The sequence below is a fragment of the Manduca sexta genome, unplaced genomic scaffold (assembly GCF_014839805.1).
Source record: "Manduca sexta isolate Smith_Timp_Sample1 unplaced genomic scaffold, JHU_Msex_v1.0 HiC_scaffold_3661, whole genome shotgun sequence".
Taxonomy (NCBI): Eukaryota; Metazoa; Arthropoda; class Insecta; order Lepidoptera; family Sphingidae; genus Manduca; species Manduca sexta.
The window spans coordinates 1-12,276 of NW_023594754.1; the positions used below are offsets into that span (position 1 = coordinate 1).

General features: G+C 35.1%; 1 protein-coding gene across 1 annotated transcript; it reads right to left on the reverse strand.

Annotated features, from left to right (window-relative positions):
• Positions 1 to 8,932: 8,932 nt before the first annotated feature.
• LOC119193147 (sodium-dependent nutrient amino acid transporter 1-like) lies at positions 8,933 to 11,761 on the reverse strand (the record flags this gene model as incomplete). Its single annotated transcript, XM_037446798.1, has 5 exons — positions 11,631 to 11,761; positions 11,015 to 11,114; positions 10,605 to 10,784; positions 9,964 to 10,058; positions 8,933 to 9,052 (listed from the first exon to the last, which is right to left on the reverse strand). Coding segments are annotated over exons 2-5 (447 nt in total), but the record flags the coding sequence as incomplete, so codon positions are not given.
• Between the last annotated feature and the right edge of the window lie 515 nt (positions 11,762 to 12,276).

Below are 12,276 nucleotides of genomic sequence, written 5' to 3' on the forward strand. Positions count from 1 at the left end.
TTTAAATAAAAAAGGTACAAATTAGGCTGAGCCTGTGTCTTGAGAAACCAATTAAATTACATGAAATGGTTTGTTAAGCGCGAGTTAGAGAGCGTCATGTGTGTGTGTGTGTGTGTGTGTGTGTGTGTGTGTGTCTGTGTGTAAGTGTAAGTGTGAAAGAGGGAAAGTTTAAGTGTGTCATGTGGTAATAGGGTTAATATAGATATAGAGTTATCTAATTCTGGATTTCGCAGTGCAAAAGAGAATTTTGTAGAATACCAATGAGAGTTAATAATATTTTCAGTCGCCTCGTAGTTGAGATTAAGGGGTACATTCCTAATTTTTTGTTTTGCTTCATTAAGAGTACAGTTCTTGACATCACAGAGTTTAACTATAGAGTTATAGATTGAGTGGTGACTAATCCAGGGAATCTTTCGGCAAATTTTGTTTTAGTGGTGGGAATAGGCAGCTGGAAAACACGCTTATCCGTAAGTCAGATAGAGATTCAGATTTTAGAATATTTTTATGGACATCTAAAGAAGTGGATAAAATGTAGAGCTGGCGAACCCGTAACACATTAGCTTCTTTATACAAAGTATCTGTAGGGAATCTATAGGGTTTGTTGAGCATCCTCTTTAAAAAAGAGCGTTGAGCTCTTTCTAGATTTAGAAAAAATGGTTTTATTCGCGCTACCCCAAATGTTGATGCAGTATGTTATAATAGACTGACAAATTGCAAAGTATACTTGTAGTAAAGTGTTTATATCGGCACAAGTGCGTAGTTTAGTTATAATACCCGAAAGTTTACGCACTCTATTGGACAAGGTAATGATGTGGGGTTCAAACGTTAAGCGTTCATCAATTTGGATACCTAGATACCTGATTACGTGGGTGCGTTGAATTTTGTCACAACTGCATGGAAGGAGAGGGGAGTGGTTAATGCGTGGACAAGAACAGATTTTCAAAGAGTTGAGGAGGAATTTTGGTTTGGAAGCGGATGTCTTGTGAAAACAGATAAACTTCGTTTTATTTGTATTTAACGTGAGTAAGTTTAGTTGAAGCCAATTAAATATAGAATTCATGCCTCTTTCAGCTATTGTAAGTGTTCTGGCCCAATCAGTTCCATGAAATAAAATTGCAGTATCATCAGCATAGCAGATGATCTCTGAAGACTTGAGGTGGAGATCATGAATATCATTCATATAAATGAGAAAGAGAGTAGGGCCAAGAATGCTACCTTGCGGAACACCATAAATTACAGGCATTTGATTACTGCTAAGGCCGTCTAATTTAACTGTCTGTTTACGATCAGTAAGATAGCTTCTAAACCATTCCCAAGCTATACCTCGAATGCCCAGCAGTTCCATCTTGCGGAGAGTATTTGTGTGGAGACAGTATCGAAAGCCTTGGCAAGGTCAAGAAAAACCCCAATACAGGAAAAGCCATTATCTAAGTAGGATGATGTTAAATTACTTAAAAGTGTTACAGCATCTTGGGTGCATTTGCGTTGACGGAATCCAAATTGTCTATCAGAGAGAATATGTTGTTTTTCAAGAAATGCAATTAGACGTTTATTTATGATTTTTTCTAGGAGTTTTGAGAAAACGGTAAGGAGTGAAATAGGTCGGTAATTGTTGGGTATATTTTTCGGTCCGTCTTTGTGAATTGGGGTGACAGAGGCTATTTTCCAGCACGCGGGAATCTACCGGAAGAAAGACTCAAGTTGAAGATAAATGTAAGGGTGATATAATGCAGTTACTGATTAATTTGACTAACCTATTGTTGATATTGTCAATACCAGGTGCTCCATCAGGCTTAAGCTGTTTAATTAAGTTATAAATTTCAGTTTCGTCAGTCGGGGTTAGGTAAAGGGAGTTTGATAAGTTATTACCTATTCTTATTTTCGAGACTAAACTGTCAACGGTAGCATTCATTTTGAAAGGGTAGTATTGGCTAGGTTTACGCCTACGGTAGAAAAGTAGCTGTTACACATGTCAAGTGATTGGGATGCACTATTTGCACAAGTAAGTAAATCATTTGCGTTATTGTCTTTGGATTTAAAATGGCAAATTGATTTAATGTTGGACCAGAGTTTTTTGGATTATGTTTATTTTGAACTAACGATTCCTTCTCATAATTATTTTTAATTCTGCATAAAAGATCATTACAGAAATTTTTATATCTTTTGTATATTTTTTCAGGATTTCGTCTTTTGGGAACTGTCTTGTCACACGGTAGAGGTGATCACGGTGGCGCATACAGCGAAGAAGACCGGGTGTAATCCATGGGGACAGATTAACTTTACTCCTACTTAGACGAATTGTATGCGTGCAATTAGCAACGATTGAAGCTATGGTAGTGGTTAAAGCTGAAGCAGCGTCATCTACACTAGCCTCACAATAAACATTATTCCAGTCGCAAGTCTTGAGTTCATTTAAAATTGCCTCGTAATCAATTTTATTTGTAAACCTGTTCTGAGATTTTTGGTTAGGTTATGTTTAATACCGATTAAAGCAGCATAGTGGTCAGTGATGTCTGTTTCGCATACTGCACTAGTTATTTTATTTTTGGATCTAACAAATATGTGGTCAATACAACTTTTTAATCTGGTAGGAATAGTGATTGCTGGAATAAGTCCATGAACACTGGCTAGGCTCAGGTAGTCAGTTGCGTCTATACCAACATTATTAGAAGGTAAGATATCTATATTAATATCGCCTGCAATTGCTAGGCAGGGTTTATTTTGAAGTTGGTTAAGGGTATTATCTAAAGAGTTAAGAAAGTTGTTTAGACATCTGATAGAAGGAGACCTATAGATTCCAAGGATTGTGATCACATTCGGAATATCTACTAATAAGCAGCACGCGTCCGAGAAAGAAGGTTCTGATACATTAGCAGTCAAGTATCTTTAACATATACCACTACTCCGCCATTTTGGTTTATGTTATTTAAGGTAGAGTAACATGAATAGCCGAGTAATTGTCCAATAATTGTGGAATCATTTAAACGACATTCAGTTAGTATAATTGCGTCAAAAACTGTGTTTAGCCGCTGTAAGAGAATCGTAAATGCGTCAAAGTTTTTTTGTATGCTTCTAATGTTGAGTGTTAATAATTTAAAGCCATATAGTTCTGTTATCACCTCAGAACATGTCTCTGGTGAAATAGTTTTGCAATTGATATCTAAACAAGAGTCTATATCACTGGCTAAGTCTATTCTATCCATGTTTATAGTTTGGTTTTAACGTATATATTTGAATTGCAGTACGGGTAATTTTAATAAATGATTTTCTAATAATAAAGATATCTGTTACATGGCTTAAACAAGGAACACAATGAAGGCTTTCGCTTGTCGAGTAAGGAAATTTTGTATTAAGCTTCAAGTGGATTATTATACTATGACATTGTGTAGTAAGGATCGAAATCAATAGTCGGAAGTTGTTCAAGGACATGATAAACAATAAACTTTGGGTACGAGAATTATGAGAATTGTCTGTATCCGTAAAGAGTGATGGATTATGCAACGGGCAGCCAAACATTTTAGATATGTGTTTAAGTAATGTGTAGTAGACAAGTGAAGTATTGCATTTATGTGGTTACACTTATTCTTGAAATAGTGACAATAAATTAATATATTAAAATAAGACAAAAATAAAGTAATCTTAAAACTAACAACGTAATTATAACATGAACAAAATCTGCAGTATAAACAATAACGAATGTTTACAACAATTGGAAGGTAACTTAAGAATGAATTAGCATATGGTATATTTAAATCGATACAATGTAGCAAAGTGAAAATAATAATACATGAGGAGTGAGAGCTGGATAACATTAATATTTTAATATGTATGTCGTAAATTAAATGGTTTAGGAGAAAATTATGATTACGAGTAATTAAATTAAAGGGGTGCGAAACACTGAAATAAAAAATAAATCTGTAGTTAGGAATACTGATTAGGCTCCGTACTAGTGGTGGGATCTTTTTAGTCTCAAGAGAATTGCCTCAGAAGATACTCTCAAAATAGAGCTGGTTTCAGATCTGCGCATATATATACTACCATTTGACGACCAGACATATTTAAAATTAAGATCTTTGCCGATAGAACGTGCCTTACTGAAGAGTATTCTATTTTCTTTAGTTAAGTGTTCGTTCACAAACACTTTGCGTGAGTTTCCGGGAACTTGAAGCATTTCTGTTGTAATACCGCGGCGGACGCGGGCGGCTCGCAGAAATTCGTCGCGCGGAGCACGCCGTGTCATGGTGACAATGATGGGGCGCGGACGTTCTAGGGCTCCAGGCCCTCCGCCACGCAGACCGACTCTCCGTATCTGGTCGATATTTTGAGAATCCATCTCTACTCCTAGCTTTACCGAAAGAACAGAAACTATTTGAGGTAAATTCTCCTCTTTATGTTCTGTGATACCCGAGATTTCAATGTCTTTTAAGAATTTTTCTTGCTTCTGGGCGGCCAATTCTTGTCGAAGTTCGGATACTTCGCAACGCAGATTTTCAACTTCGGTTTTATAGGAATCCAACTCCTTAAGTTGTGTTTTACGTCTTGCAGCTCTTTCCGAAACAGAAGAATGTCATCCGTGGTTGAGTTAAGAGAAGCTGTGAAGCTACACATTTCTCGTTGCATAGCAGAGAATGCCTTTTCTACTTGTTTAAGTGTTGTAGTGAGTGAGAATATTGCATCGTTATCTTTGATGCGCACAGGCTCCGAGCATACGGGTGGGTCAACCTCAGGGGATGGCTTAGGTTTTCAGTCGAGCCACGACAAGGAGTTGAATCAGAGCCATTTTCGCGTTTCTTCGCTTTACATGTCGGGCATATATATTTCCCGGTTCGCAGTTGACGTTGTTCATCCCTTGATAAGTTCAAACATCGTGCGTGGTATTTCGTAGAACAAACAGAGCAACCACTATTAGCGGGGTCAGTTCTTAAGTCGAAATCCTTCTTGCAAGTCCCACAGACCATGATTATTTATTAGTATAAAATATCCCTTCAGAGCATTAAAAGAAAATAAAAAACAGCGCCCTCTTTAGTAGCAAAGAGAAAAGATGACATGCATGTAACGTGAAAGTTAGTCAAAACGCCCTCTTACGCAAAAGAACGAAGCATGCTTTTGCAAAGTTAAATAATCAATAGTAGCGCCCTCTTTTTTGTAACGAAGAAAGCTGTGGTAAAAGTTCATGCAATAAAAGTAAGATGTCGTTTCTCCTTGAATACCAATCAATTGCATAACACGTGTAGTTTAACATAAAACCAATCCCAAAAGCATATATCAAAGCTCATCACTTCTATAGCTTGAAGCTGTAGATGTCTTACACAGACTATCAATAATAAATGTGTGGGTTATTTCAACGAATTTTGGTTGTTGTAATGCGTGGGAGTCACTTATAGGTTAGAACACAACACAAACTAGTTTTGTCACGTTAAGTCATGCAAAAGTCCTGTAGTAAACACAAAAACTTCCGTAACACTGATCTAGATCACACTATTTGCAGCACAAATATATAACTATACGTTGTTTATAATTATAATTAATATTTTTGTGGAGTAGAGACGCTCCCTCGCACAGGGTTGCCAGAGGACAAAAGTCACCACCAACTATAGTTTAAATACAACCTAAATAACACAATTTTCAAATTTAAATAATAATTCTAAACGCCATGTCGAGCCTCTAAAAGCGTTAGTCGCAAATACACTAGTTCTGTACGGTTCTATTGTCGGTGAATGTAAGGAACAGTGTAATTTTCATAAGAGTTTCACATGATACTGGTAAGTTAATCTATACTATTATATAAAGCTGAAGAGTTTGTTTGTTTGTTTGTTTGAACGCGCTAATCTCAGGAATTACCAGTCCAAATTGAAAAATTCTTTTTGCGTTGGATAGCCCTTTGTTCGTGGAGTGCTATAGGCTATATATCATCACGCTATACCCAATAGGAGCGGAGCAGTAATGGCTAATCTCAGGAACTACCGGTCCAAACTGAAAAAATATTTTTGCGTTGGATAGCCCTTTGTTCGTGGAGTGCTATAGGCTATATATCATCACGCTATACCCAATAGGAGCGGAGCAGTAATGGCTAATCTCAGGAACTACCGGTCCAAACTGAAAAATTATTTTGCATTGGATAGCCCTTTGTTCGTGAAGTACTATAGGCTACATATCATCACGCTATGACCAATAGGAGCGGAGCAGTAATGACTAATCTCAGGAACTACCGGTTCGAACTGAAAAATTCTTTTGTGTTGGATAGCTCTTTATTCGTGTAGTGCTATAGGCTATATATCATCATGCTATGACCAACAGGAGCGGAGCAGTAATGGCTAATCTCAGGAACTACCGGTTCAAACTGAAAAAACATTTTTGTTTTGGATAGTCCTTTGTTTGTGGAGTACTATGGGCTATATATCATCACGCTATGACAAATAGAGCGGAGCAGTAATGGCTAATCTCAGGAACTATCAGATCGAACTGAAAAATATATTTTTGTGTTGGATAGCACTTTGTTTTTGAAATGCTATAGGGTATATATCTTCAAGCTATGACCAATAGGAGCGAAGCAGTAATGAAACATGTTGCAAAAACGGGGAAAATTTATTAGTTTTGAGAGCTTCCGTTGCGTGCGCTGCGTAAACAGTTACACAGTATGACGGGATTGTTCCTCTTAAAAGTTCTACAAAATATATTATAAAACAAAGTCCCCCGCTGCATCCGACTGCCTGAACGTGTTAAACTCAAAAACTACCCAACATATTAAGATGAAATTTGTTATGGAGACAGTTTGAGACCCTGGGTAGAACATAGGCTCCCGGGAAAATATATAGCGTGACTTTTATAACGGAATACTTTAGCCCGAAAAACTTTGTAACGCGGGCGGAGCCGCGGGCAAAAGCTAGTTTAATATAAATTTGTGAAATGATTGATTAGTAGTTATCAACAGAATGTTTTATAGCTAATTCGAGTTATTATAAAGCATATTTTTAGCGAAATTGTCATATTTTGACTACCGTCATAATGTGCAAAGAATTAAGGCGGTGAACAATATTGCGTACGTATGCCGCAATACTGGCAAATCAGTCTGAAATGGTTTTGTGTTTTATTTCTAACTGGTGTTAAGTTTCTTTATAAATTTAATATCAATAAATTTAATGATGAAGGCAGATTATTATGAGGTAATTACGGTATAGGTTTTTTGTTTTACCTCTTAGAATCGAGTCTGAAATTATTACTCTTTATGTCAAATTAACGAATTGGCGTAGTACGCCATCAAATTTAAATTAATGTTATTTTATAAAATCATAAGAAATAAGTACATATTTATATCGATGGTATGCATATAATTGTCATGTGATTTTATATACTATTAATTTTATTAAAAATATTTAATTAAATCCATTTTTTTGACTCCCGTAATAAAGTGCACGAGTTTTTCACTCATGTCCTTTATTCTGGTATACCCGAAGTATAATTTGGGAAGAAGCAAAAACATTAGCTTCTGTTTTTTATTTCACAAATATTGATAATGGAGGGTCCCGGATCATTTATGCGTGTCATTTACAGAGTTAATAATTTCACGAAATTACTAACAAATATAATAATTATAATAACAGTTTGATGTAAAAAAATAAATAAATATACGGCCGAAATCCTTCAAAAGGCTTTAAAAGAAATTAATGATGGAAATATATCTATTTACAAAGCTTCCAAAATATATAAAATTTATAGACAAACGCTATATGACAAAGTGCATGAAAAATACAAAAGCAAGATCATACAGGAGCTCCAACTGTACTGACCCCGAAAGAGGAATCTCTTATAGTTGAATGGGTTATAATGATGGCATATATGGGTTTCCAGTAACCAAAGATATATTAGAAAGAGAAAAGAAGAGCAATGAAATGAAGAAAAATTGTATTTGTTTGTTGCTTATTTCAATTTAGGCACTTACCTATATTCCTTTTTTAATTTTGACTTCATTATCTTTCCATTTTTAAATGGAAATAATTTTGGGAAATGTTAAAAATTGTGAGAAATTTTGGATTTTTATTTCATTAATTATAATTATTTTAGTCTATTTAAGTATATACTTGAAGACAATCAATTTTGTTTTTGCTTTTATATAGAAAACGTATGCTTCAACATAGCACGGAATTACGTACAACGTATTCCGGAATTATGTTAGAGCCAAATTTTCTCACGGAATTAGAGACAAACTAGAGGTGCCGTAAAATAACAACTATTTCTATAAATTAAAGGCTACGACGTTAAATAATGTTCTAAATTCATCTTATAATAACAGTCTTTCGAATAAAATTTTCATTCCTATCGCCTTTCTACTTTTTCTGAAAATCATCTTCAAAGTAGTAAATGCCTTAATATACTGTAATATGGTACATTTACCTTATGTTGTACGTGTATATACGTTATTATTTTCAAATCCTTTGCTATTGCATCTTTGCTATTAAGGTAATAACCTGCCCTGTCGGTTGTAATGTCTACATAAACTTTCTATCCAACCGTATATAACGCAGACGGATATACGGTCCATAGGTGCATATTAGTATTACAAAAAATAAAAATCTTTCATACGGGTAATAATAAATATATTTAATTTATATATAGTGGAGACTCGATTATCCTGTCCACTGTTATTACCAAGAGATACGAATACCCATGAGAGTTACTTATATGATATTTTTTATGAATAAGCATTAACGCGGACCGAGCCACGAAAAGAATAGTGTTAATAATGATTCATATGTACAAAAAACTCTTTTCTTTAAACATTCAATTTTATCCCTGTTTAGATTAGTAGCCGGTTAATCGAGTCTTCACTGTAATATTACTTTGCATACATAATTACGAGTATAGACTTAAAGCTATCAGTTGTCAACGTTTCCAGCGGTAGCCACAAAACAGACTCAATACAATGTGGTGGAACCAGTTTTGCGCTTAATCTCGCGCTCGTATTTCGCGTCTGTGCGGAACGCGCGCCACTCTTCGCGCTTCTGAGAGTCTTTAGGTCCATAAGTAGGCTTTTGCGGAATGATCTCTTTACGGTCTGTAACAATTACAAATACAATAACAATTTTATTATCTCAATATTCTAGTGGCCAGAATCTATTTAGACTGTGAAACTTCATTAGGAACTCAAATTGAATCCACGACTGCCAATAAAAATGATGTAAGTTTGTTTTACTTAAACAAATATAGGTATTCAACTATGTTAGTTATTTAAAAAGTGCTCAACACAGTGACAGGCGCAGCACTTAAATTACAGTATCTACTAAAATACGCTTGCTAAAGAATTCTTGCACTTCTACGCATTTGTACAACGCGTACGCGCACAAAAGTAAAATGTTTGCACAATACTAATATGTAGGTACTACGTACAGTAATTTTGTGAGGTCCAGATATTAGTTACACCACGCCTAATATCATTTGATGTAAGCGACATCCATGTAGAATTGCTAATTACTAAAAGATACTGAGTAACATATTTTAGGTTGCCCAATACTGCATGGACGCGCTGAAGTTAATCTTAATTAAAAATAATAATTGATTGAGGTTGCGGGTTGTATGGCTTATCCGCTTTTTTTAAAAACACTAAAATAATAATAGAAGAATTCTAATCAGGCCCACTCATAGTACGAATCTACCAAAACTTTAAGCCGTAGGCGACAGCATAAAAATTAAGAACAAAGAAAAACATCGTGTTAAAAAAACGCTCTTGAAGCGTAAAACCTACTAGAACAGACACTTTCTATAATTTATTGTTGAATAATCATCATTACTGGCAATTAACAGTTCTACATGACATGATTCAGAAGCGTTCGTTGAAAATTCGAATCCTGATGTACACCATCGCGCCGGTGACTTCTCAAACCGATTCGAGCCGGAAACACACGACTGCAATTTTGGCAGCAGGTTTATATTATATCTATGTAACAATAAAAATTCAATTAAACTTACCTCAAGCCAGCTATCTGATCTGTATTTCCAGAATGTTAATCCCATGAAAATCGGAATCAACGCAATTCCTGTATATTGCAGAACATAACCGGCGACTGTAAAAACAAATTGCACAAATTGAATGGTAGTCACGACTTGACTTCAACCCAATATCTTATGAAATAAAAGGAAATCGTTAAGTTACTGGAGTACTGAATTTAAAAATTCATAAAGTACTCTGTAGCTTGCGACTGATTCCGTGCAAGCTATAACCTTTTTAGATAAAACAAATAATATATATACATAATTTGCGACTCGCATATTATATTATGTAAGCTCTAATGTATGGGTTTTCGGTTACTACCGGAGCGCGGTATCATCAGCTCGTATTTTTTTATGGATGCCGTAAACGACTATTAATTTCTTCATTCCTACTTCACAAGATAACTCAAAACACGTTGCGTGAAGTCATCCAAAATTAGCAGAAGCGAACCGATTCGCCGTAAGAGAATTTTATTTTAACTTAATAGATTTTTTATTATATCATTTTACAAATTGGAATTATATATGAAACATGTAGTATAAGCTGCCTTCCTGCATTGTTATTAAATTAGTCACATGAAGCAATAGAGACAAAAGAAAGTAATAGAAAAACTACATACTGTATGCTCCTTGTGGGTATCGGTAAGTGTCTCCAAACAGTAGATCATCCGTGGTGACGAGAGCGTAAATGAAAACGATCACCATCATGATCGGAGTTACGATTGCCCAACAGATTCTCCAATAAAACGAAGTTTTTATACCCAACATAAATTCGACATCGAGGCATAAATTCTCCAGGCCTTGGGGATAAGAAATTATAGATATTGTAATTACATAATATAAAGAAGTAAGTAACAATAAAAAGAATAAATATTTTGTATTTTAATTATATGTAATTAAAGTCAACTCACGCCGGCCAGTGAAAGCTGTACGATCATACAAGAGGTCATAAAATATGTTACCTTATTTATGAACAAACAAAAGTTAATTACAATAAGCTAAAAACAAACAAATAGCTTTAAAATCTCACCGTATATCCAGAAGACACCGATAGTTTCAGTAATAGCAGCAAACAATCTCATGAATGTACCTCCGTAATAGTCCACGAGTTCCAATATGTACTGACCGCCCTAAAATCACAAATGACAGTTTAATTTTCGTTTAAAATTATATTTGAGAACACACAATGTGCTTGAAAATGCGTGTTGCGTTAACTCTACACAAGAGAAGGATATACGCAGGGAGAGTTTTGGGTGGAACCGCTGCATTATCACCGCTGCTTTTTTTTCATGGGGATAATCCTCTTGGATCCCTTCGTACATATGCAAGGTAGACGGGCTATGTCAGATTTTTAGCTACTAAAAACCCATGGTAGTCCCCATGAGCACACAAATCACAAAATGATTTTAGAAATATATAACAAAATATGTTAAAAATAAATAAAGATTCATTCATTGCAAATTAGGATACATTTTTCAAATAGATAATATGCTAAAAGGGTTGCACAATATGGACAACACATTCGCACACAAATATAGGTATGGATAAAATTAATCAGCATGAACTAAGTAATTGAATTTGAATAATATTTAAGAACAATGACACAAATTGGAAAAGCTTAGCATTTGATTTGATATTGTCCTTACCGGCGTAACATAAATCAGACCAACAAAGGAAACCGACTGTGCAGGTCGCGGAAGATATGTAGATTGTTGGCACACGGGGAACGTGTCCAGTAGTATAGTATTTAATGTGGATAATAAAGCCACACCAGAGCCGACTCTAATACGGCCATCATTAAAAAAGAAACCGCGAAAAGCTGAAATAAAAAATTTCTGTGTTTAATTTGTTTATGTACCTATAATGCTTATAATGACATAGCCCGGTTGTTGGTCAGTGATAACCAGACCGATGGATATGATTAAATTACATGTTTTAAAACCTATGACCTATTATCTACCGGTACTGGTTATATAAATTTATTCCTATTCAATTTATTTGTATGTTTTATAATTCATAAAACTTCCGGCTACTAAGTAATTGACTGTTGATTGATGACGTATAAAATCAATTACAGTGCCATACACCACTATCACAAATAGTAATCTAAAATCAAGTCCATGTGAAATGCACTACGAGTGCAGAAACAGCACTACTAAACTATTACGAGGCTAATAATAAAAGCTTATCCTTGAGACAATTACATTGAGATTGCTTGGATAGCGGATATTGATTTGCACATGAACGCCGAAAAGGAATCGTGTGCTGTTATCAGTCATAAGATACAATAAT